Genomic DNA, 27933 nt, shown 5'->3' with positions numbered 1-27933 from the left:
CGTCCTCTATGTGATGCTAGCGCAGCGTCTGGTTAAAGTAAAGCAGTGTTTAAAGTACCGCTCCACGGTGGAGCACGTAGCTCTGGCGTTGTTTGCGCGGTGTAATGTAATGTATACCCTGGGAGGGAGCATGAGCTAGACTCTTACAGAACTGGGTAGCGATCTCGATAATCGTTCTGCCACCAGTACCGTAAAGCTTTCAAAGTCCTCAGGCCCGGTCCACCGAATTGACTACAAGGAAGGGATCTTCTACAAGACCATAGCAGAATAACTGCTTCACCTGGACAATGACTTTCTATTCTATAAGCTATGATGTAGATAATGTATAGCATAAATAAATACACTACAGGACCACTAGCAATAGAATAAAAAATGAAAATAAAATAAAAAGTATCATAATGGTATGTCTGTATGCAGGTACATGGGTTTCGAGGCTTTCAAGCAAAAGAAAGTTAATAACTTGGACAGCAAGCTTTCAAGAAACTCTACATTCTCGAGATTCAACTGCGGTCTCTATCCGTGCGGCATTGGGTTACCCAGCTCCGATGGCCTGTCAGCGACGCGTCAACCACCTGCTTTGGGCATGCAACAGACATAGCGGCAGCAAGAGATCTTCGGGTATAAGGTCCTAAAGCCTAGTTTATGGTCCTGCGTTTTCAGAGAAACGCAGGGGCAAGCTGGCATGCTTGGTTCCACCCTCTTGCGACCGATGTTCTTGCGGGCTGCGATTGGTGGGCTAGCATCTTTTCCATCCATCCTTTTTCGCATAATACCGGCATTTTAAAAGGATGTTAAGCGATGAATCAGATTAAATAGCTTCTGTCGGAAGTAATGTGGAAATTGGACCACTTATTCAACCAGTCATTGGCAAACTACAAGGACACCCAAAGGGACTTTAATTCATGGAGGGAGATCTCTGCAAACGTCGGGTGGCTGGTCAAGGGGTCTGATAGTTCTGCAGGAGAACACGGGACAAATATGTCCGCGAACGGCAGAAACAAATTAACAAACCAACGGCTTTCACACACCAGACGTCGTCTTCAACAAGGGACGTTGCTCCACTGTGCTGGCAGTGAAGTTCTTTGAAGCACGTGCAGGCCCCATTTAGAAACACTAATTGGGACGAGTCATCGACACAATTGCGCGTAAGATGGAGCCGCATTGCAGCACCATGCATCAGAACCATGTAAAGCTAAACTACACTCGCAGCATGTTGACGGGAGATTGCGTTAGAGTGAGAGGCTCTTTTGCCATATGCTTCATCTCAGGCGGACCTGCGTTTCCGTGCTGCTAGACAATGCAGGCCATCGTTTTTTGGGGAGGTTTCATTCAGAGCTACAACTGGCTAGACCATGGCCCCCTTTCTTCAGATGATTGCATTTAGTGTGACAATAGAGTGCAGAATTAATATCAACTAAGGTTAAAATTATTTTTCTTAGCTGGCTGAAATATTAGATGGTCCACTTAAGGAAGTTAGTATCTACAGTACGCAAGGCATTCGTTCAGGGGCAGCTACGTTAAACTATAAACCAATGTATCTCCTCTTCATCCCTGCCACTAATGGGACGTTGAACTGCGGCAACCCCTACAGTCACAAACATCGAGGATGGTAAGTTGGGTTCAGGAAAGCTCTTTTTGTTGGGTGGTTGCCGATGTAGCAGTATTCCTCATGCTGGGTGCTGCAGAACTAAATGGTTCCCACAATATAGGCAGGAGATCTTCTCTTGTGTCCCTAGAAGTCCTTGCACGCCGAGGGTTAGACTCTCAATAATCTGTGTCAACATGACAGGTTTGCAGTTCTAGGAAGTAGATCTTTCATTTGATCCGCCACCTAAGAGCAATTGAGGTTTGAGGTCTTAAGGGAACAGTCAAGCTAACATTGCTTCGTTGAACCTAACACGACCATCTGGCGGACTTCACGGCTCCGGGAATATGGGGAAGCAAGAGCCAGCATGTGGGGTCATGAACAGAGTTGTGATCCTCTCGGCCACGGCAACTGCACTAGCACGCCGAATGGCAGCTGCTATCTGCTTTAGCTACTGTTAAGCATTTTAACCCCCCTATCTACGCAGGTTGCGCACCGGCACGCGAGGTAGATCTAACCTGCGTTTTCTGAGCGCTCACCCCGGGAACGAGTCACTGGCAGATTGGGAAATGTCTCTGCAATTTCCCGTAGGGTCCCATCAGGAGGTCATCATGCGAAGTTTGTGGGCCATGTGTGTAAGTCCCAGCAAGATGTCATCTTTACTATGACATCTTGCTGATGGAGTCCAATCGCCAAAGACCTTGTACAATTCATATTTTATGCTTGTGTAATAAATTATTGTATTACTATTAAACGAGTCTCTCCTGATTGAAATGCTTCCACAGAGATAAAACTGAATGGAGGATGCAGAGAGAGTGTTCCTGGTGATGCTATATATCAGTCCCTTCACAGATCTGGAAACCAAAAACTTCAAATATGTCTTCTGATGTAATTGGCGATGTATGTAAAGGGAGGGAGTTCTTTAATAATTTCAAAACTGCTCACTGATGTTTCCGTATTTAGTTTAGTTTAGTTTAATCAAAACATTGGAAGAACTTTTGGTTGAAATATGTCCTTTTTAGTATCAAAATGCTATTTTCTCAAGCCATTCTGAAAACGTTGTACCACATAAAGCGACTCAGTTCTCTGTGTGATTACGTTTACACACAAATATCTCGTTTGTTCAGTGTGCATTACCATAACAACAACTAATAAAATGGTTGTAATAATACCAGACGCCCCATTATTTTAGATCAGATGGTAATACAGGGGTTAAACTATTCAACACCTGTTCTGCAATGTTAAATAATAATAATACCTTTTTGTCAATGGAGTCTATTGGATGTGCCGAGAAAGACATATCGGATACAGTTCCCCACTGAAAAGGTCTGCTGTTGGACGTCAAGATACAGTGGGGGAAAAATTGTTTGCTGTGTTGTCCATGGTTACTTTACATTGGTCGTCCAACCGCCCTCACTGTTGGTGAACTGCATCTGTTCAAATATTCTGTTTAAAGCCACACAACTCTGTCTAAAAGAAATGTCACGTCACACAACACGGGAGGATGAATACCAACACAGCTCACAATTTTTTTTTGAATGTGCCTTAAAACGTGTCGAGAATAGATTGACTTTTACAGATGAGATCATGAATTTTTCACATCTGCTGGCAAATCGGAGCGGCTCCAAGGGACCACGCCCTCTCAGCTGTCCACCAGAGCTGGCAGTTAAGTAGATGGAGCCAAACCCCGAGGGGACCGGCTTACAGTCAGCAGACAGCATGCTGGTACAAAACCATTAAATAAAACAGGGGCTCTTTGGAGAAATTCTCAGCGGGAAGAGGCATCAGAGGGAGCTACATTTTTCTGGAGGTTGTGGTTCAGCTTTACACCTTATTTAATCTGCATCGTTTAACCTTGTTAGCACAGTGATTGCTTGAAAAATCCAACATATCAAGGTGCTAGAGCTCAACATTTTCCAACAGGTCTAAAAAAGGAACATTCACTATTTTTAAAGGTGTGGAAAAAAACGCCTACAGTTGTTACAGCTGCTCTGTTTCTCGGTCACATCTAGCATTCATAGCCTAAATAAGATTACAAATATTCCATGAAATTATTTTTGTATTCGATGGCAGGCCTTTGCTGAAATTGACCAAATGGAATTATTTTGCTGGTGACCTTTTTGTTCTTCGAGATTGCCGAACACACACTAGATAGACCATAAAGACCCCCGCTGTAATAGTTGTTGGAATGCAGTTATGCATTCCAAGTATTGTTCTTCAAATCTTTATTCAACTTATTCTATTTCTTCTGCGCCACCTTTCAACTCCTTCACATTTTCAGCTATTTAAACCGTTCAAATCTTAAAATGTTCAGCTCATTCAGGAGAGGGGTTCTATGACTTATCAGCTTTCAAGCTCTTATAATTGAATTTATATTAATTAAAATCAAACTTTTTGGGGGGGTCCGCTGGTGGGTGAAACTACACTACACATTCATTCTTCACCATTTGCAAACTTTTAAGGCACTCACCAACCATGCACAATGTTTTTATTAGGGCTGTCAAATGATTAAAAATTTTAATCAAATTAATCAGAATTTTCAGTGGATTAATCAGGATTAATCACTATTTTCAATTACACCTTAATCCTAACCAGTTTTTTCTTTCTGAAATGCATACCAAAGATAAATAACAGGACACAGATACATAATTATTATTATTATTATGATCATTATTATTTTTTACATAAATACATGTTATTGATATTTGACTTGGTTTAATTCATTCCAGAAAATAATCAAAGCAATGTTATTTGATAAGTTACAGACTGATTTCCCTGCATGGCTCTAGAAGCACCCCCCCACGTTGACCGCTAGCAGCCGCACCCCCCCGGTCCTTTTGAATTGGCAAGTATGGCGATGACGGCCTTTTTATTTCTGCTCACGCGCTTGACCATTCGAATTTCAACGTGTTGGAACATTTTGCTATTGTGTTGGTCAAATGATCTTAGGTTGACTTTGTTAATGGCCTGCGAACATTCAGCGTGGACTGCCGCAAACGACTTGCTGAACCTGACGGCCTGACATATGCCTACAGGTGGCAGTAATGTGTTGTATAGGATGAAGTGCATTCCCTAGAGGAAGAGGTACTTTCCTGACCTGAATAATTTGTCACACTGCGCATGCGTGAAATGTGTTAAAAAAATTGACGTAATTAACAACAAACAACTAATTAACGTCGTTAACGCGCTATTTTTGACAGCCCAAGTTTTTATATTTTATCAAATTAAAATAAATTTAAACGGAGTGTACAACTTCCCTGTAAGTAGATATTTTTAAATCCTTCCGCATTCATTTGGTCCGTGGTTGTCTGCCAGGCTATTTCTCAGTTCTGAATTGACTTAGCGCCTCCTTCTCAGCCCGACTCGGCAAACGTGCAACCGATTAAGCCAGCCGCGACAAGTGGGTCACACTAAGTCAAGCGCCGCTCAATCAATTAGTCTCAATTTCTTTATTCTACTTTTGTGCAATACTCCCCTGCTGCAATCATGACGTTGATACATCTAGACACAAAAGGAGCGTCAAGTATTGGTTCAGGCACTCTTTAAGCCAGCGGTATGTTTAAAAAGTATCGTTTTAGCACTGGTATCAGAAAAACGCTACTCATCCATAGTGGATAATTGTAAACATCAAAAACATAATTTCTTGGGGCCCTAATTGAATGTAGGAGAAACACTTTGTATACTTTTTGGAATTCTCATTGTTAGTTTAAATATTTTCAGACAGAGACATGCGTGGCCGTCCTCCAATCAGAGGGTTGGCGGTTTGATCCCAGAGCCGGCTAACCTGCATGGTGATGTGTCCTTTGGCAAGACACTTAACCCCAGCATTGCTCCTCTAGCTGTGACTACAGTGTGTGAATGTTAGTCACTTTCACTGTTTTGAAAGAAAAAGGTGGTTGAATTTCTAGCACTGACATTATGTATCTGGATGTTTCTCAACGTTAAAATACTGTAATAAATTCAACTGCAAAAAATTCAACCGCAACATCCGGGACCTCAAGGAAGAGAAATCGTTTCCTTGGGTTTTTTGCTCCCACCGGCTTTAAAAGACAACATACTGTATAATATTTAAATGAAAAAAAAGGTCTATGTGGATGACACAGTTGTGCAAAACCAATAGGTTCTACATGCCCTCTGAATGCCCACACAGGGGTGATCCCTTATGTAGTGGGATAAAAGGTCTCCTCAGCACGCAAAAACTGTGAGCTCAGAACATCACAGGCAGCTATCAGTTTATATGTTTTTTATTGAACTTACAAAACTCAACCAGGGAGGACAACAAATCTAAAGAGGAATGTTTAAACTTTTGGCAAAACTTTGATGAATAAAACCCAACGAGTGCCTCATGACAACAATCACTCAAACACTGACAGAGTGGCAAGTTGTTGAAGGGAAATCACCACAGCACAGACTGACCATCTGCCCAGCTACTTATCACAGGCACTCTTGATTGTGTTTACTGAATTGGGAGGCTTAAACAGGCGTTGCCACAATCATGACCTTCAGGCGCACAGGCAGTATTGATGTCATCCTCTCTGCAGAGAAGTTGATTGGCTGCAATCTTCCGTCTCTCCAGGACCTTGAAGCGGGCCAGAAAGATTGTAGCCGACCCCTCTCACCCTGGACAGAAACGGTTTGTGCCCCTTCCATCCGGCAGGAGGCTGAGGTCCATCAGGACTAAGACCTCCCGCCAAACTAACAGTTTCTTCCCTGTCGGCAGTCAGGCTCATCAACAGAGCCCGGGCCCCCCCCCCTGACTCTCACTCTCTACATGCACGTCAACTTTGTCACTTTCACCTGTCACTTGTCACTTTCTGTTTAGCTGGTGCATTTTATCTTTATTTTTAATATATCAACTTACTAACCCATAGCTTTAGCACACTAACCCATAGCATATATTTTATTATATTTTTATCTTATTGCTGCACTACGTTGTCTGTTGTCCATTATTGTTCTGACTTCCGTCATGCACCAACTGCCAAGTCAAATTCCATGTATGTCTAACATATGATGGCAATAAACGATTCTTGATTCCTGATTCCTGATCCTGAGGGGTGTGTGTGAGGGGCTGTGCTGCGCATCATGGTAAAGGAACTAGACAAAAAATAAAAGATCAAAGGTTTCACAACTTTCAAAATATCTATCCATATCAACTTTTTTATTCAACAAAAGATCGGATATTGACATTCAAATAATTTTATTGGAAAAAAATGGTAAATGGTCTGTACTTGTGTGGTGCGTTTCCAGTCTTGACCAGTCAAACACTTCATGTCATTCATTCACCCTTTCACAGCCATTGATGACAGGAGCTACCATGCTAGGTGCCACCTGCCCATCAGGACCCTAACTAATCATTGCCGTAGCCTACAACATAGTGTCACGACACAATGCCTGCGATTTGTAAGAAAATAACTCAAAAGACAAATCTTAGAGATGTATATTGTGTACAATTATTTTATTTTTTTATAAATTGTTTGTATTATTCTTTAAGTTTCTATTCTGATCTATTAGAATCAATTCTATATCTAACCTATTTTTACTTACGTCACTGTTTTACGCTTTTACACAAACCAGCGACCAGCTTGCTGCTGGCATGTACATCCTTATGCAGCTAGCTAAGATTGAGTCTGTGTTTGCTTTTAAATGGAAGACATTGGTTTTGAAATGATTATGTAAAGTCAAAAAAAGTTTGCTTAGGATGCTCACTACTTGTCCTGATATCCAGCCCAGTAATCGAATGTAGACTTAGCATGACCCCCAATCAGAATGGGCACTGGAGACAAAATTGTTAGAGTTTCTGTTTCTTCAAGTAGCTGTTGAAGGGGAGGTGTGATATGTATCTATTTATATGTGTATATATATGTATATGTATATATATATATATATAAAAACATATGTATATAGATATATATCTAAACCCCTTCTGATCATGACAAGACATTATTTTCAGTTTTTTCAACAGAACATTCTGGAAATATCCTTGGATATCAAAGTTGATTTGTCAAACTCAGCATTGTGGGGTGAGAGCATCATATAATTTTCACATTCAAATATCCAATGTTAGAACAATTTTCCAATCTGGAGAAATTTGGGAGATTTGATCAAGGTCGGGCTTGTTTGATTGAGCATGCATTCAAAGTGAAAATGAACCTTCAAAATGTTCCAATGGTCTTGGTCACTATTCTGTGAAGGGCACATAATGATTTTATGAAATGATTTTTAAAAAATGTATTAAAAATGAAAAGATAAATTATGCAGTACATATTATATAAAATCTCACTACAGTTATTTATTTTTGTGCTAGCTCAAGTGCGTCAAGGATACCAATCCCATGAAGCATTAGACAGTTTCTACAGTCTACTGTTTGAAATTGTAATAAAAGGGATTTATTTATATTGTGCAGGAATAAAATAATGATTGAAAAAGTTATCAGCCAATAAGAGGTGTTGAAATTGACATTGTGTCAATGATGTTCCTTAGGTGATAATTTCATTGCGGAGCCCCACTGTGCTTCATCCTGCAGCAATTATATCTGGGCTAGCACTGGGCATTCACGGTAGAATTGTTGAAGATTAGGTCTGCTAACACATTTGGAATGGAAATCAAAACACATGGAAAACAACTTTGCCCTTCCCATCCTGCTCGCTTTCCCTTGAGTACACTGCCCTCTAGTGGTCGTAGTGGAGCCATTTTTACAGCTTCGTTCCATGTCAATTTTATTGATAATGATACTCTAAAGAATGGATAAACTCTGAGAAAATAAACCAACAAAAAGAGAAGTAAGGACATCAGGGTCTCAAAGTTCAAAACATTAGTTCAAACTCCCCCCACTAACTCCAAGAGTGACAAAACTAATGTCCATACCTAGACAAAAAACAGAGGAGGAAACAAGCATCCTTAAAGAAACTTCCCCAGATGCGTAAGGGCACGCTTTAAAAAGCAGCAAAAACAAAAAAGAGGAGTTTAGAGGAGCCGTTCTCAACATCTGATGGGTCACAGGTGTACTGTAGAGGGGCGCGGCAGGCCTGGAACACAGGCTGATTCAAATAGTCCAAAAAATGAATAGTATAATTCACGAGGAGTTAGGAAAAGAAAACCGATGGTATTTAGGGAATCTGACACTTTCACCAAGCTACGTAGTTCTGATGCGATGGGATACCCATGTTAGTGACGTCAGTCTGCTGAACAATGGCTGGTGTGGCTCGAAGAGAGCTTTGTCCAAAAACATCTTTTGCATTGCAAACGACATCTAGTAGATAGCATGACCCGATAATACGGACTAAACGTCAGGATATTTAAGTCTCTGGTGTTCTGATTCTGGACAATCTTTTTGGTAATTCGCAGATCTTTCATCTCTATTGTGAAATAATGAACGTCCCCTATCACTAAACCTAATAAAACATCTTTAAAACAACTGTGATCATCCTTTATGTTAAATGTTTTGTTTATGTTAATCTATTGAGAATTATGGGAAATAAAAGTTACAAAATTGAAGAAACAAAGTGAGGGAAATGAAAAAAAGGAGTTAAAAGTATCATACTGTTGATGCAATATTTGGTATGATAAAGAGAACAGTTGTTATTCCTCTACCTCCATCTAGTGGAATATACTACAAAACTCAGAAAGCTGATTACACACTCAGATGGCCACGCTGTCACCTTTTAACAAATACATAAAAATGAATAAATGCAATTGGAATGTGGACTCAGACAATATCTGCGTTTTGAATCCTTGAATCTAAAGATTCCCAATCTCTTGAACCCTGTGTTTTTTGGACACATGCTTCCCAATCGGTTCCACAGACCCCTATGCTGAGCGGAAACTTGTAATAATTGATAACAAATACCGTCTGCATCTTCTGAAACATATCCTTTGTCATCCTTTAGAAGTAGCTCTCATAAAAAGTCTGAAAGCTCTTGAAATTATTTTGTATATTATTCTATTGGGGTTGATCAAAAAGAGTCAAATGACGTTGGGATTTTCACATTTACATTTTTTTTTATTTCTTTTCATTTTAAAAGGTGATTTCTTATAAAGTTGGGAAATAATACGGATGCAAAAAATAAGGCCTGAAAACAGAAAAGAGTGAGAGTAAAGAGAACATCGACAGAAAATAGAACGCCTTCTTATTAAAACCAAAAAGATCATCATAAAGAAAAAGGACTTTTTCAGATAACTTTCATCGTCGCAATAAAACGAAAATGATACCTATTTTAATCAAAACGTCAATGCAGTGAGATGAAACTGAGGCCCCAGTAACAGTCTTACTGCGTGATGGGAGATTTTTGCGTCCCACTTGTCTCCGTCCGATTGTGTTTGGCAGACACACAGTCGTTCCAGCAATGTGTTAAAAAGACAACATCAACAGCAGAGAAGGCATGATGTCCAAAACAAACGGAATCATATAGCACATGCTAACAGAGGATCCTCCGACGAGAATGAGCGCCATCTGGAGTTTAATGCTACGCTAGGACAAAGCGGTAGAGTATACAAAGACTCATTTTAACAGTATAAAACATCTCTATTTAAACGCACCTGCCTATTAGGGGGAAGGATTTTTTTTTAGTACTTACATTGTAGTGTCGTTTATAAGTGTTTCTTAGATATAAGAGCACATCCACTAGTCTTTTGAGACTGCCTGTGGGAGCGTCCATCCATGTCTTGCAAAAAAGAGAAAAATCCTTACAATTTCGATTGTTAAGGATTTAGCAGAGAGTTTAAGTTTATCCAGTTACTGTTCCGTAGTCATGTCATTGGCCAACACTAGCATGGCAGCATTACTTGTGTTTGCACAAGTTCTCACCCTAAATAGTAGATCTACTGTAGTTTTTTCGTGTATTTTTTATATCTGTTTTTTTTTTTGTTGCAGGACACAGACTTTTGTCTCTGATACCATGTTAAATGTAAGCCCTGGAAACTAAATGCCTACAGCGGCTTTACTAAACATATCATGTCCTCCTCTTACCTCAACTCATCCCTTGTAACCAAAAGTTTCAAACTCGGCCATCCTCTCCCCTTTCACCTCCCTGTACACAAAACTCAAACCCATATTTTACTGCCTCAAGCATTTAACCCGGCGCCACCTCCGACCCCCCCCCGCTCCTCTGTTGCTCAGTAGTAACACCGCTTTACCCCCAAACCCCCTAGCAGGGATGGACGTTACAGGCGCGGACCTCCTTTCGGTCCTTGCAACCGGCCGCCAGGGCACCTTTGGCTCTTTTCTTTGCGCTCCTGAAGCGCTCCTGGATCCCCCCCGAGCACAGTTTGGTGCAGTCCGTCCAGGCAGTCCACGGCTGCATCCTGCAACCTGAAACAGAAACGTCTCAACGTGGGGGTCTCGTGCATTCAAAGCCAACGTGACGGGTTGTTCCCAACTAACCTGGCTGCTCCTCGGCCACAGCGTCTCTTCCCTGTTTGCCTCGTCTCCTTCTCGGACCCCCTCCTGCCCTTCCGCCTGTGCCCCTACTTCCTCCTCCTCCTCCTGCTCCTCCTCCTCTCTCCTCTTTCGCTTTCGTCCGGCACTTTCGGATTTTGCACTTCTTCCTCTGGATGGTCTCGGGACAAGCGCTGCCCCCGAACTGAGGCTCCAGCTTGACCATACGGGTCCGGATGGTGTGTCCTTTGCCGCAGGACTTATTGCACTCAGACCACTCGGACCATTCAGAGACCATGCAGTCAGTGGCTGGAAGGGAAAACGAAGGACACGCAATTAAAAAGTCAAGGAACTAATAGAAGCCCAGGGAACATTTTGTGGCATATTTCTTCTAATGAGATCTCAAAATCACGTTTGTCACTGGTGCATGTTCCAATTTGAACTGTCTCCTCTGCCCTTCACTCTATCTCTCATTCAATTATTACAGAAAACTCAAGTGATCTTGTCTGAGATGATTCAGGGTCGATGGAGTCACATGCAGTGTTACACGATTATCAGTTCCATTATGAATGACCACGGGACCATGTGAAATCTCGTTGTGAGAACTCACACTACGTAACCACATGCAGGAAAACCTTATGACCAATAAAGTTTATTCAAACCAAATGGTTGCGTCCTCAATAATGTAGGCAAAAAGCAATAAAGGCAGCATCACTGCTATGAATGGAAATCAACACCAAAAAGACACAAATACAGAGCTGAGTAAAATCTTATTCAGTCAAATTGTCATTATTAGCATATAAATGATTGAACAGCCAAAAGCATTTTTTGTTCTTCGTAGGGTTAAAAGTAGATATCACAGACGACCAGAGAAAATTTAAACGTGATCAAAAAGTGAAACGGGAAATAAATGAAAAAGAAAAACTCAAAATTAACAATTTGATGAATGTACAAATAAATATCATTTCTATCATTCTGGTATTTAATGAGCGGCTGCAGGTACTCACGGCACTCTGGCAGCATGCATTTCTCTGTCTGCTCCAGCTCCTCGGAGCACCCGGTGGGATCCGACTTCAGCATCCTCTGACGTGTTCGTAAGCCCCGCCCACACGTCACGCTGCACTCGCCCCAGTCGGACCAGGGCGATAGCATGCACGGGAAGCTGTCTGCAAACAAGCACGCATGCTGCCGTTTAATGGTCTAATTATTACTTAACCAGAAAACCCACACAAAATCTAATATGATAAAACTCAAGCTCAAGTGTGTTTACAAAAATCTTCATCATTTTATCCTCTTTGTTGTTTGAGTTTGGCCACAGCTGGGTTTTGTGAGGTCCCCGTGACATTCAACCATCCCATTTAAATCAGTTGATCCTTGAGTCAGAGAAGGTTTTTCCTATGAATAGCACGACTCGACTCCCATTAGGCGGCGACCGAACACTTAAATCATAGGCTGTAGTGTACAAGGTGTTGCGAACAAACTGGGTGTAGTGAATAAAAAATTGCTGCCAATATTGACGGAAGCTTGGATACCTAAAAAAAGGACGTCGCTCTCGTGATATCTCTGACCAATCAGTGTTTTAACCTGGACCAAAGGGCACCAAACGACAGCATTTGTTGATGGAAACAGAAAAAAACAAACTTCTTGAACTCATCTGAACTGTTTAGTTAAAAATGCAGCAAGAGGTTGTTGTACCGGACATAACTAAATACTCTCCAGGCTCCTGAGATATTGCTCTCATGACGATAGGGGATGAACATGACCTTTGACCACCAACTTCTATAATTCAAAGAAGTTCCCCTGCAGGGCGTTCCTGAGATCTTAATGTTGAGCTCTGGTGAAAAAAACAACACAATTCACTCACGGCATTCTGGCATCATGCATTTTTCCACTTCTGCCACCTCTGTCTTGCACATTGATCCGTCTGTAGGGGGCATCTTCACCATGCGCTCGCGTCTTCTCATGCCCAAGCCACAGGTGACGCTGCAGGGGTCCCACTCAGCCCACTCGGTCACCACGCAACTGCTGGGTGCTGCAGAGAAGGACACCGCACCAAAAACACATTTAGTGGGTGGGCCCATGTTCCGCCACGAAGACGTCCAGTTTTTGGAGTACTGCCGCCTAAATGAACTGTGCTCGTAAATTTAGACTCATTGTCACAATAACCTGTCAAAGTCTACTTTATTTTCTTTATTACTGCACAAATCACCATTTCCTACTATCTACCTATTTAGATAAAGAAAGAACAATAGAAATGCATTTTGCTCATTATATATATCTATATATATATATAGATATATATATGTATATACACTCACCGGCCACTTTATTAGGTACCCCATGCTAGTAACGGGTTGGACCCCCTTTTGCCTTCAGAACTGCCTCAATTCTTCGTGGCATAGATTCAACAAGGTGCTGGAAGCATTCCTCAGGGAGTTTGGTCCATATTGACATGATGGCATCACACAGTTGCCGCAGATTTGTCGGCTGCACATCCATGATGCGAATCTCCCGTTCCACCACATCCCAAAGATGCTCTATTGGATTGAGATCTGGTGATTGTGGAGGCCATTTGAGTACAGCGAACTCATTGTCATGTTCAAGAAACCAGTCTGAGATGATTCCAGCTTTATGACATGGCGCTTTATCCTGCTGAAAGTAGCCATCAGAAGTTGGGTACATTGTGGTCATAAAGGGATGGACATGGTCAGCAACAATACTCAGGTAGGCTGTGGCGTTGCAACGATGCTCAATTGGTACCAAGGGGCCCAAAGAGTGCCAAGAAAATATTCCCCACACCATGACACCACCACCACCAGCCTGAACCGTTGATACAAGGCAGGATGGATCCATGCTTTCATGTTGTAGACGCCAAATTCTGACCCTACCATCCGAATGTCGCAGCAGAAATCGAGACTCATCAGACCAGGCAACGTTTTTCCAATCTTCTATTGTCCAATTTCGATGAGCTTGTGCAAATTGTAGCCTCAGTTTCCTGTTCTTAGCTGAAAGGAGTGGCACCCGGTGTGGTCTTCTGCTGCTGTAGCCCATCTGCCTCAAAGTTCGACGTACTGTGCGTTCAGAGATGCTCTTATGCCCACCTTGGTTGTAACGGGTGGTTATTTGAGTCACTGTTGCCCTTCTATCAGCTCGAACCAGTCTGGCCATTCTCCTCTGACCTCTGGCATCAACAAGGCATTTCCGCCCACAGAACTGCCGCTCACTGGATGTTTTTTCTTTTTCGGACCATTCTCTGTAAACCCTAGAGATGGTTGTGCGTGAAAATCCCAGTAGATTAGCAGTTTCTGAAATACTCAGACCAGCCCTTCTGGCACCAACAATCATGCCACGTTCAAAGTCACTCAAATCACCTTTCTTTCCCATACTGATGCTCGGTTTGAACTGCAGGAGATTGTCTTGACAATGTCTACATGCCTAAATGCACTGAGTTGCCGCCATGTGATTGGCTGCTTAGAAATTAAGTGTTAACGAGCAGTTGGACAGGTGTACCTAATAAAGTGGCCGGTGAGTGTATATATATACACACTACTCACATATGCATAATGGGGAACAATCAGAAAAAGACTCACAGCATTCTTCGTTGACGACACACTTCTCCGTCTCCTCAGTCTGGAGCTGGCAGAGCGAGCCATCCTCAGGGTACTGTTTGACGTAACGCTCTCTAGACCTCATCCCCATCCCACAGGACACGCTGCAGGCCGACCAGCTGATCCACTCAGACATCATACACGTCGATGGCTCTGTCCACCAGAGAGTAGCAAGAGAGAACATCCTCACATTACAGCCATTTCGCTTTAATGTTTTATTAATGAAAGGTTCTGGGTTCGTGCTTGAGCTGTGAAAACCCCCTAGAAGAAAAGGATATCATAGCTGGTGTGTGAAACAAAACGATTCAGCTCAAGACGAGCGCATTGGAGCGAACTGGAGATTCTGCAAATTGAAAATCTGTTGCCTTGGGTGTAGCCAGTGGCAGCCACGATGAGCAGAATGGAAGACTTATTTTTATGATGAGGATAGGTGCCTTAGTGGTTCCCTCCCTTGAGGATATTATATTCTTTGTGAAATTTTCAAAGGACATAGTTTGTGACTGTGACGTTGTGCTCCATATCTAATGTGTACACTGAACTCCTATCCATTGTATAGTCCGTTATTCTGAATCTCTCCACCGGGTATATGATGCTCTTCATGTTACATGGATTTAGCAGATACCTTTTCAAAACACCTACTTTACAATTTTGGTGTTCATCATCTTTGGAGAAATGGTGGTTTTGGTGTAAAGGAGAAACTTTATGTGCATTGTCATATATTTTAGGTGTTGGTGGGATAATATCTGCTTTGATTATTTTATAGGTTTAAAATGTTTCCACAGCTGGAGAGATCCATGATTATAGCACGCTCTTCCATTTAAGTCTTTGTACCTGAAGTCAATGGGCTCACTAACTGGGTGGACCTGGAACTACAAACATTGGCCTCGCCCTCAGAGACCTGTTTGGACCCAGGTGCTCCAGCTACAGTATATTCCTACCTTACAATCTGCACCTGACTCCCTTTTAACAGTTTCCTGCATTAATGTCTGTAAAATCGTCTCGGAGCAGCCACTTTGCAAAAACAGCTCCTCTTCAGGATCCGCTTTGGCTCTCTTTTTAATGAGGCAAGTTGCCTGAAGGGCAGTTCTATTCACAGCATGGGCCTGATGGACTGGAAGTCAATATGTATGACCGCTGGCTCGTATATCAGCTAAAAAGGGAACTTCAGCTTCACTGGCGTTAACAAGGATTCACTTTGCTGTATTTTATATCACTATTAGCCTTCCTATCCCTCACTTAGGGGGAGTTACTATAAGAGTCTAACCGTCTAATAAGCCGTCTCAGTAAACACGTCTCCTGAGGGGGGGGAGCCCGAGTACAGATACTGAGAGTCAGTCAAGACGATTGTGACATAACAGAACATTGTTATTAAAATTGTATTGAGAGATCACCTGAGAGCGGTATTGCTTTCCGGCTGTGGCCTAATTAAGCGGAACTGAGCGGAGTACTGATAAAAGATACGGGTATCTCCAAACCCAAATGAGGCCTACGGAGAGCAGAATCCCAGGAAAATTAATCAATTCTGGGTGTCGTACCCTCACCTCATTCCACCCCATGCTAACAGTGCGCCAAATGAAAACAAAAGAAGGGTTCCGGAGTAATAAAGTATTGCTGTTTTATATATTGATGTATGGGTCGGACAGAGTTTGTTTATTGTGTGCGTATGAAGCTCGGTCAACCTTACAGACTGAGCTGCACTCGTTCGATGACTAGTAGACATCACGAGAGCTGGCCGTGCAAAACGAATCGATTTGAAGAATTAAAAAAACACAGCGAGCCTCTCATCTATCAGAAGCGACCGCTGTAGTTCTCACAATAGCAAAGTCATCTTTGCGGGCTGCAAGTTTGACATATATATATATATATATATATATCTTATAAGTTCTAGATGATATATGTATAGTGTGTGTATACAAATTTGAATGTGTATATGTTTTTACCCTCAATGCTGCATCCCGGCCCCATGCAGGGCTGGAAATCTTGGGTGTGGGGACACGGCACACTGAGGTCCAGCTGGGCCTTCAGCATCCTCTGCCTCATCCTGCGTCCCTTTTCACATGTTGCGCTGCTACAGGCTGACCAGGGAGACCACCCTGAGTAGATGCACGTTTCTGGTGTGTCATCTGTGAGAAACACAGGATTTAACAAGGAAAAAGAGCCATTATGATATGTCTGTTGGGTTGACACTGATAATTTAACATCGTACCCACAGGTGATTACTGCAGGTACTGGACCACGAGAGACCACCGACAGTGACATCTGTAAGGGTGGGGGACATTTGTGAATGTCTTGCCCAATTATAAGCTGGAGCACTTAGAAGTAGCAGGGGGACATGCTTCAATTTAAAGTATTCTCTCAGGGGTTCAGAGAGCCAGAGTAAATGAGAGATTCAAGAGAGAATAAACCGTCCGGCCTCAGGGACAAACTTTGAGCAGGTTCAGTTCCTGTTCTGCAATTCTGCAAGTGGGCAAAATGCGGCACCCTTCCCGAGGCCACTTAAAATTGTCTCAAAGCGCAGATGTACTACAAAAACAAGGTCATGCACTGGTCTGTCTTCTTCTTTACCCCATCTGCTTGTTAACAAGCAAGAAGTGAATGGCTCATTTTATTTAAGGTCAGAGCGCTGATACTGGTTTGTGCTAGAAAATAACTAGCATGTGGGATGTATTGTCCAACCAAAACATACACACTACAAACTTATTTGGTTATGTTTTGTAAAACAACATGGCGCTCCTTTATGTTTTTGTTAGATAATTGAAATTACTTGGATAGCGTAAATAAGGCAAATTTTGCCTGATGTGTTTGTTTGACACACTTCCCTGGGCTACATTCTGCATATTTCGATTACAGTTTCTGTAAAATATCAAAAAGAAGCTTTCAAATAAATTTCCCTCAAGTAATTGACAGTGTGGAAGGCGTCATTTTTTTTTACAAGGGTTATTGGCTTATACAAAAGACTTATAAATAACAAAATAACATTTTTGAGTAAAAGGGTTGCAAATTAAATGTTCTCTGTTATGGTTTTTCTATTTATTAGGTTAGGTTGCGTGTGTGATGTTGTTATATTTTGCAGGTAAATACTGACAATTTGTCACGACCAGACAATGGCCCTGAAGTACAGATACTAGGTTTTAAAAATACTTCAATAGTAGTATCAACTCAAGCTTTTTACTCAGGTAAAAGTATTAAAGTACTGGTTTCAAAACTATTAAAAGTATTGTAAGGGAAAGAAATTTCATCAAAGACTGGAAATATGGCGACATTCAGAGAGGCAATGCTAGAGGGACATGCATGCTTACAAACAATTAAAACCAAAACCCATTTTCCAGTGACGGCTAAATGACAAGTCGTAGAACACACTCGCTGTTCCCATTGATAAGGTAGACTGCAGTGTCTCCCCTATAGGGTCACTACTTCATGGGGGTTGGGGGCCGCAACGCTGTTATAATGATAGGGAAACACTCAACTGGCAGCGGAGGAACCGACCACCGCAACCTTCCGTTCTGAAAAAAGATCTTACCACCTGGCGTCACTCCGATTTACGTCATCTGAGGTGCATGCGGGGAAAACCAATAGGGTGTCTGAATGGTAAATGTTTATACTTCTCATCCAACCACAATCAAATTCACTCTATACGGATGGCGAGATTGATTCGGATACGTTTTTTGTCTGTGTGTTTTCGAACAACGACAAGGTGGAAAACAAGCCAAAATGAAATATGAGTAACAAGGCTATTTTTAAAATGTAAGCAGTAGAAAGTACAGATATTTACATGAAAATGTATGAAGTAGAAGTAAAAAGGTGTCTGAAAAATAAATACTCCAGTAAAGTATAGATACCCAAAATTTCTACTTAACAAAGTATTTGTACTTCATTACTTGACACCTCTGGGTGGTAGGATTTCCAGTTGGTGTTGCAATGCACTATAGGAAGTGCTGGGCTGAGTGTTGCCTCCATGTCTATAACCAAGGCAAGGAAGAATAATGTTTTTTGAACCATTATGGTGGCCCAAAAGTGAGACTACGAAAGATCTGGGGGTAAGCCATGCAAAGAGTACAAGGCTGCATATGTGAGACAGGGCAATCTGGTGCAATGAGCTGTTACTACTGGGTGATTTGTATTTACTTTATCTTTAACTGAATTGCTGACGTTTCGACGTGTTTTGTGCGATGGCATCATCGGGATGCAAACCGGTGTTTACCTTGTTGTTGACAGTTGGCATGGCGGTTGGGCATGACTTTAAATCATTTAAGAGTGTCATTTTTGTGTCCGATCTGTTGAAAGGGATTCATGGGAATACCGGAAGAAGGGTGTTGGAGGCGTGGTCCTGCTCCCAAAAGTATGCTAATTAGCTTCAAAAATTAAATGAAGACTTCTCTGTAACACCCAGACTGGGGCATTGTTGGTGTCATGGGTTGTTTTCTGTCACTCACCCTCTCGTTTCAGACACCTCCCCCCTGTGTGCCGCCGCCCTCTGTGATTGCAAGCCCCGCCCTTATTGTTTTCACCTGTGTCTCGTTTCCCTGTGTATTTAGTCTGTGCCGACGGCTTGTTCTGTGCGAGTTTGTCTCTTCTTTCCAATGAGCATGAGCTGATGCCTGCTGAATTTTGACCCATTTCTGTCAACCTTTGCCTGCCAATTTGGATGGATCCCCCTGCTCTGTCTACCCGTGTACTGAACCCCTGCCTGAAGTAAAGACATTTTTCGCCCCTGACTACCCTGCCTTGAGTCTGCTTTTGAGTCCAGGTCCTTGTGGCCCCAGCTCCCTAACATCCTCGTGTTCCGTCCTTCGTCGTATTTAATTACTAAACTACAGATCAAACTCAAAACCGCGGACAAATTTTGTATCCAGTCTTAAATATTGTAGTTAGGAGCGTCAAGACTTGATTGATGTATGGCGGATGTAAAGTTTGTTTAAAAAGACAGTGCTTGCTTTTTCCGTGGTCTGACTACCTGACCTGACCCATCTGTGAGTCTATCTAGACCAGTTGGGCCTGTAATGAGCTTTGTGTGTGTCGTGAAGCATCCTGCATTCCGCAGTCCCCAAGGTCTCCGCTCAGTTTATATGGTGATGGTTTACGTGCATGTTTTACAAATATAAAGTAGATTGAACCGTTCAAAAGAACCTTGAGGAAAGCATCACCTTATGACAGTAATGAGTCTGGAGAGAACGGTCAATCAAGGCCATAGTGAATTTATTATATTATATGTTCTAGTGAGTTAGCTAGCCTTATTAAAGCCTCAACATTAATAAGCTAGCTAGCTACTAATTAACAGTTATCCAGTCAGCTAGCTAATTCCACGCCGCTTTTTATGCTAACATTCTCACTTCGTAGCTCCTGCGAGAGAAGGACTGCGTGGCTTTCTAGCCAGCCATCTGTCCTTGGAACTGCTTCAACTCTCTTTGGGACAATTTCAGACGTGTGCTGTCACCATACCAACTTGCAACAATTGCATATTCCTTTTGTTCCACTCAGATAACCAAAACGTTTGTATGGATGTATCCATTGACTGTACCTTCCTCCTTGTCTTCTTGTCCAATATCAGCAACAATGTCGTCTATGGTGTCCGGCACCACGTTGCACTGCTCTCCCTACACACAGAAAGGAAAACTAGAAAATGTATTAAAGTTCACCATGGAAAGACACATTCTTTGAGCATGACACTTTGATTATTACACTGTTATCTCTGTTATCTGACGAGATTCCCATTGGCCGTGTATGTGACATTGGTATGTTAGAAGATCTGTGTGCTGTGTTAATTATGATTGAATTGCAATTAGTTTCTGAAATAAGCTCCAGGCCTCTGTGTACGTTTGATCAACAGAGTTGACATAATTTGACAACATCATGAAGCAGTCTTGTTTTAACTTGAAAACAATGAGATATTTCGACACAGTTGCTTGGTGTGCAAGTCCTGCAAAAGTGATGCATGAATTACATGTATTTAAATTGACAAAATCATAGACTTGTTCACATAAGTTTCAAGTCGTTTCATCCACACCTAGAGATATCAGCTACAGGGTAAATTTAGTGGCAACACTCAGTCACTCAGTTGAAGAATAACCAAAACTAAAAAGTAACTTGAGTTGGTTATTAAGTGATGTTTAACCCTGATTTTGGCCACATGATTGTGTAAGACTTTACTAATACGTCCATGCTACTTTTAAATACCTTTCTGGCGATTCGTTCCACCACTAGCTTGGCTATAGGGGTAATTGCCCCTCCCTCTGGGTCGTAGAACGGGCTTTGGGGGTGGTCCAAACTGGTCAATGGTCTGATCTTCTCCTGAGGAATGGTTGGCTTGTTGGGAGACTGAAAAAATGTCGAAGGGAAAATGGGCAAAAAAGTATGACATTAAAAAAGGTTAAAGCTGCTATATTAAATATTTTTCATAGTTACAATGAATTAAATTAAGATGTAGAAGATTTTGCATGCAGAGACAAGCCAAAAACAAAATAATCACCAGAATCCCCTTAGCTCTAAAAAACGCCCCAGCACGTTCCAGCTCATTGCGGCTGCTTTAGGCAAAGAAGCTCTATATATTGTCCTCAAACCGCAATGGACGGATTAAGTTAAAGATTTGTCCCACTGGAGTGCTAAAACAAGAATTTAGTGAACATTGACTGTACAGTTAGATTTCCAGACAATCACGAGCATGACTCCAAATCAATGCTAATATTGCTCCATTACAAACTTGATAACTGAAAAAACATGTTTCAATTAATGTCATAGTTTTTTTCACAGCCAGTTGAGTTAGCCAAGAAATTAAGTTGATTCATGCAGCTTTGATTACCTTATACATAAAATAATCTCATGCTTGGAACACGTCAAGCCCCGAGTGAACCTTGCAGAAACCAAAAGGGAAATAACAAGCTAACAATGCAGATGACTTGAAGAGAGAGTCTTTCCACCCTCTCACATTAGCATTGGTGTCCTAAAAGAAAACATCTGCTCTTGTACCATGTATGAAATAGGACCTGAGGGAGGGCAGTCTAAGTGTTCCGCTGAATAATGGTAACAGTAATCAAAGTTAAAGAGGCAACATTTAGTACGTGGGAATAATAATCCAATAGCAGCAAGAACCGTCTGTATGTCTGTTACACAGGCGTTTAGGACGAGAACAACATGTTTTTTCTTAAGGGGAACAGAACAGTGGAGCGGCAGTATTTTACTAGAGCTTATAAAGTAATAACACTTTTATACTCCACTGTGGTCAAAAATGGTGAGGTTGAGGGACACATTTGCAGCCACCACTTCTCCTGTAAGCCATCTGGCACGGGGCCTCTTTTCTTCTCCGTTTCTTAACGTGAATCATTCCCTTTGTTCTTTCAGGTCCACTCAAATGTTTAAAGTTTCAAACCAACTAAACATGTGCAAAAGTACTTAATAAGACTAAAGGAACACATCCACAAAGGAAGTCTGAGAAGGAGATATCTACAGCAAAGTAACTGCAACGTTAACAACTCCCTTTGTAGTTAAAAGTTTCATCAAAAATACCTTCTCTAATCTTCTGGTTAAAAGATACAGAAGGAATCCTTCATATCATGTGGGAGACAGTTGGACTCTAAAAAGTTAAACACTTGTCTCCACCCATTGGTGGCAGTGATTTAAGGTTTCCTCTACAGTACAACACATGCATTATCTGATGGTAAACATTAACAACGTGTTTTCTGGGAAACACTTTCCACAGTAATGGAATTCCAAACTTCAGGCTTTGAAAGCACAACCCACAAACCAATGGCCGACGTCAACTGGAAGCCTCTATTAGATGTAAAATTTGTCAGGCTCCTTTGCAAAATGCCTTTGAACTAACAAGTGACATTAGGCTAGATTACCTCATATGTTACACCGTTGTCGGTGCCTGCATCCCAGGGAATGAGGTCAGTCTCGAGCCTCTGGACCCAGCCACACTCCTTGGTGCAGAGGTCCTCTCCCGACAGCCCCACATTCCAGTCTGGGCTAGGCCCCAGCATGGTGAGGAAGCTCATTAGGTGACGGGTCCGGTCAACAGAAAACTCAGCTGATGGAGCTGCTCGCCTTGTGATACGGTTTGGTAAAGAAAAAAATAAAATAGATAATTCAATTCCATTTCAAATGTTGTAATGAGACAGTTCTAGTAAGCATTTTTTTTTGTAAAATACTAATGGCTCTGATGTCAAGACCTCTGACTCTGAAATAATAAGAAGGTAATTTAAAGTTTTTGAATGAAAAACAGTCCTCGGTATCTTAATTATTACGTCGTCTCACCAAGGCATACGGGCGAACACCGCTATTTTGAGCAACAAATTGAGCTCATATTTCATGCTCAGAGTGACTGTGTGATCGTACGTGCGGTTGTGTGTGTGCGCACATGTAGGTTCTCATTAGTAAAAACAATAGAGGCACAATGTATCGCAAATGACAGACAGCGCTAGGAGGGGTAATTAAACAGATGTTTGGTGAAAGATACGGTACATTAATGTGTGTGTGTGTGTGTGTTTGTGCCCATGTAGTGCTGGAGGATAGAATTGTGATAGGTTTCTAATTGCTCTTGAGCTGGTTCCAAAGAGTGCCTGAGATGCCAGATTGTGTGACTATACAGCCTGGCTTTTTACGAGCCGTGTAAGGAAAGAAATCCTAACAATTAAGAATTATACGCAATTGTTCAAGATCAACATGACTGGATGTCACATGACTGCCATCCAGCACATTTAGAGCGGTTATTGTGGCAGTAGAGCCTGCACAATTATCAGTGACCTTGACCACAGCAGTGTTGTGCCAGAACGCGTTCATTGAACGGTAGTTCATGAACTCGTTCATATTTGGGGCGAACGTGAAGTGAACGTACTGTATTAATGCCCGATGAACGTCACTGTGAACTCGTTCATTGTGGTGTCTGTGAACGGCACGTTCTTTCAGGTAACGTCGTTGAATGGGGCGCCAGATTTCTATAGAAAACACACCGTTAACGCGCCTTAATAAGTGGCGGAAAAAACACCCGATCTGGCAACACCAGCCACCAGCGTCGCAAAAAAAAAGAAATGCATGGAGGCGACAGCTGCGTGTAGCAAAGAGGCGGCGTATAATAATTTAAATGAGTTTTATGAAGTTTCTGACGAGGTCGGTGAAGATGGGAGGAATCTGACTTTTCTTTGCAAACCCCTTTGCACCTTAATGATAACTGTCGTGTTTTTATTCCTTATTTAAAAAAGACCATTCAAGCAGCATGTGTTTGAGAATGTACTGTAGGGGTGAAGGCTGCAGCTGCTGCTGGTGTGGAGTGAATGGACAGCAACATTAAAGCAACAATCCCCTCATGTAATGTAAACCCTGGTTGGATAAGGATTCAAAATTGGATATGAAGATTAAATCTGATGCATAGCTTCAGTGTTAAAACTGATAAAATAATTGCTGCCTGTTGTTCTGGGCTGTGGCCATAATTTTGAAAAATAATAGCTTGCAGCAAAAAAAGAACTGAACTAGTTGGAACTGTGAACTTAGTTCAAATATTTTGAAGTTTGAACTATGAACTGAACTAGTTCATTTTAAAATTTGTGAACTGAACTTTGAACTAGTTCATGTGGAAATTGAACTTTCCCAACACTGGACCACAGGCGGTTTCCGCTGCCGCTGTCTGACAAGCGGTGCTGCAGCTTCAGGAAAATTAAGATACGAGGCAGCTGGTCATCAGGCTCACACAAGTATTTACACACAGTATCCTGTGTCATTATATTTGTATTCCTGTTTTATGGTTTTGTTAGTCCTTTTTCTATTATGGTGACATGTCGAGGAAAATCCAAATCCAAACTCTAAACTACTAAATCACACACGCACACACACACGTTGGATTTTATCCTTATTGGAGAACACAACAAGTTCTGCTGTGGAACAAAACAGCAGGAACTGGGAGCAGCTGATTGGTGTGGTAAGAACTGATGAGGCAGATTGACAGCTGTATATAGCTGGGATTTCGGGCTTTCTTAATAGTATTGGTATTGGTCACAGATTTACTGATGCAGAAATGGAGATGACGTGTGCGACATATTTTTCACCGGCTGAGCAGCAACTAATTATTGAAACTTATGCAGAGGTGAAGCATATAATATGCAAAAAATGAACGGTTTATTGCTGTTTATTGCTGCTGGTTTTACTGTAGTGTCTTTGTGTAGCATATAAAGCACTATTTGAATAAAATGTATTATTGTTTAGCCTACTTTTACAAGTGAGCAGAGGGAATTAATGTTCCTTGGGAAATTTACACTAAAGACTAGGCCTAATATCAAACCCTTATTCACAATGCGAGAATATGTTTTACAACCATATGCACAAATCTAAGCTGTGTTTAATTCTAAATTTCTTTCTAAAATAATGTTAATACAGAACAAACATGAATTGACAAAAGATCCTGGCAATAAGTCAAGATAAAACCATTTTATCTTTCTACATTTCTAACTTTGTAGAAATTTAGAAATGACTTACAAGATGACTGCTCACTTAATTTATCTAAACTTTTTTGTAATCTATAATTCATGTTACCTGCATCTGCACCTGTATCTTGTGGAAATCCTCTTTGATGTAACACATTCTTCCGTGGCCAGGGATGGTAATAAAGATGTGTGCCAAGGACTTCTGACAGTACGGCAAATTGTGCCTTTATTTCAGTTTCGGCATGGTTACTTGGCTGGGTTTAATTCAACCTGCTTTCGTGCAACAAAGTCCAAGCTAAAATCATTCAGGATAACTTGAATATCCCAGCTTAATTCCTTATCCTGGTTTTGTGCAATAGCCCTCTGAGGCTTAGATCAGGGTAGCCGGCTGTGCTTATTTCAACCCAAACAACAATCTTTTCTGTTTCACAACCTAGCTAAAGTTTCCTTTTGAAAAAGAACCTTTAGCAGGTGGAATGTATAAGTAAAGAGTGATGTTTTGCTGGCTTTTTTAAAAGTACCTTTTTGGCTTCAATTATAACACAATGTAAAAATATTTTTTAAAGTGCCTGTCGAAACTTGCATTGTACAGATCAAATTACAGTACTGACAATTTAATTTTGACTCAAAGACTCTCCTGCTGCCAAAAAGTAAATCAAACTTATATTATTTATTGTTTTGAAAATCTAAAGTTTTACCAAATAAGTGAAAACAGGCAACAAGGATATATAGCGTTATGTAAACTTCAGTTAAAGATTGATTCCTGTTTTTTTTCTTACTAAAGGGCCTCTCTCATTCAGTGAAATTGACAATGAGTGATACTTACAAGTTGAGCGGCTGCCATGCCGGCCACTGAGCCTTAGTCTTGATGACAGTAAGCACTTCATCTCCCTGTGAAGAGAAAGAGAGAGGGATAAATTAGGCAATTTGTTTCTAAATAAATGACTTCAATAGCATAAAAAAAAGAAATACATTGACGCAGAATTGACCAAAATTGACAATTTGACATGACAGCAAAGTGTGTTTCACTTCTCGAGGCTTAAAAGCCTCTTATCAGTCTCTCATCAAGACAAAATGGCTTCTTAATGTTGTCCTATTCTAGCCAAGATCCCTCCATGTTGCATCTTCTTTCTGTAGAATTTTGGACAAATTATGGACTGTACATCACATAATCTTCCAAAATGCATCAGACGAAGCTTTAATCTTTGCCAGAAAGCTGCATTACAAATGATTGATTTAGTGTGCCGCTGCAGCTAAATAAAACTGAATGGCAAATTCTGTATGAACCCTTTCAGGTTCAGTAAGAGCCTATATATTTTTCCATCCACTCATACTTCCATCTTTTAGTCTTACCATACACATGCAACAGTTTCATGCCCCCCCAACTCCAAAAAATGATTTATTCTAATTCATTATTATTTTTTCTCTGGTAGATTGAAGTTTTCACAGTGCCTTTGAAAGCTTTTCCTTTTACATTCCCCAGCAGGGAAGATGTTGGTAGAGGAGTAGTGTGGGCGTGCCCTCAGAGCGCCAGGGTGGAGAAGTAAGTTGGATAGTTGTTCGGGCAGTTACGTTTCGTTTGGCGAATGCACTCTCGAGGAAATAAGCTTGGTTGTTGTTTCTTCATTTTGTTTTTCTTAAAAACCATTACTAGATACCATCAGCCCTCTGATTGCTGCGCTGCCATTTTTGTCTGCGATCCTGTTACAACTGATTCAATGGGGCCAATTAAAACGGTACTATTAGTTTGGGATCGGTTTTGTCTCCATGTTACGCTAGACAGGAAATGGATACCGGTATAAAGCAAGCTATGTATTCAAAAAATAAAAACCAAAAAGGACATGAGAAGAAAATTACATTTAGTCTAGTTTTAGTCACATTTAATAGCCATATTAAACTCCTTTTCTTCCCTTCTCAGGCCTAGGGACCCCTTGTGTAGTGTCTACAAGTGCATAATAGTCTAGTTTACAGTACTTAAGTTGTCCATTAGATATCCTTCCTAGGACAGGTCTATAGCGGGGGGGGGGCAAACTTTTTTCTCGCGGGCCACAATGGGTTCAAAAATTTGACAGAGGGGCCAAGAACAAATGGATGAAGTGTTTGTGTGAGCTGATATAAATGACATGTGAAAAATCATTACATGAAAGGATTTGGCTTTTGACAAGTAGCAAAGCATTTATTTGCAAGGGTGTAAAGCTCTGCCGACTTCATGAGAACAAGGGACCTAAACGCAACACTTTGTTGTCTTTGTCTATTTACTCGCAAGGCTTATGACATGGCCAACCGAAACATTATGGTCCTTTATTGTTTCCACTGTGAAATTGCTTGTCCCAACAAAAGAGACCCCTTAACGTCCTACAATCGGTGCAATACATTATCTTTGCCAAGTGACCCTCTGATTAAACATTTTCTTTTCCACCCACTGAACTGGTCTGCACCTGGGTCCTGTTCGAGCTAACCCTGAGAAATGTCGTTACTTACTGCATTATCGCAACAAAATTAATGAAACCGTCAAATCACATTAAAGAAGGCAATTACGCATATTTATATACATTCAATACAAACTTAACTTCACTTAAATAGGTAGTTGTCACGGTTTGGGTCTGCTTCTTGTCTTATTTTGTAGTTTTAATGTCTCTTGTTTTCCTGGGTAACTTCACTTCCTGCCTTGGCCTGTCCTCCCCTGTGATTGTCTGCCGTGCCTGATCGTTTCCACCTGTGTCCAATCACCTGCACCTCCCTTGTGTATTTAAGCCTTGTGAGTCTCTTGTCTTGTGTGGCGTCATTACATGTCGATGTTTCGTACCATGTCAAGTAAGTCGTTTGTGGTTTCCAGTCCAGGTCCCAGTTTTGTCTGTTTTGTTTTCTCCTCCTTCCTCCCCTTTTTTTGGTTGGAGCGATTTTGATTTTGAGTTTTGACAATTACTCCGCATCTGAGTCCTCCCTCCTTGCCCTCGA

At 41.4% G+C, this 27933-nt stretch overlaps 1 protein-coding gene across 1 annotated transcript in view; it reads right to left on the bottom strand.

The window, feature by feature from the left end:
• Window positions 1–10405: 10405 nt before the first annotated feature.
• Window positions 10406–27933, bottom strand: part of spon1b (spondin 1b) — a 63306-nt gene continuing 45778 nt past the window's right edge. Inside the window, exons 7-16 of the mRNA XM_037451788.2 lie at window positions 25802–25866; window positions 22405–22606; window positions 20741–20881; window positions 20085–20160; window positions 16507–16689; window positions 14549–14719; window positions 12823–12990; window positions 11966–12124; window positions 10965–11267; window positions 10406–10892 (exon numbers count right to left, since the gene is read on the bottom strand). Coding sequence (XP_037307685.1) covers window positions 10729–10892; window positions 10965–11267; window positions 11966–12124; window positions 12823–12990; window positions 14549–14719; window positions 16507–16689; window positions 20085–20160; window positions 20741–20881; window positions 22405–22606; window positions 25802–25866 — 1632 coding nt within the window. The 3' untranslated portion in view covers window positions 10406–10728. The remainder of the gene's footprint in view (window positions 10893–10964; window positions 11268–11965; window positions 12125–12822; window positions 12991–14548; window positions 14720–16506; window positions 16690–20084; window positions 20161–20740; window positions 20882–22404; window positions 22607–25801; window positions 25867–27933) is intronic.

This window comes from Pungitius pungitius, chromosome 6 (genome assembly GCF_949316345.1).
Source record: "Pungitius pungitius chromosome 6, fPunPun2.1, whole genome shotgun sequence".
NCBI classification, from domain to species: Eukaryota; Metazoa; Chordata; class Actinopteri; order Perciformes; family Gasterosteidae; genus Pungitius; species Pungitius pungitius.
Note: the sequence above shows the minus strand (reverse complement) of the source record. Positions and strands in the feature narration are given on the sequence as shown.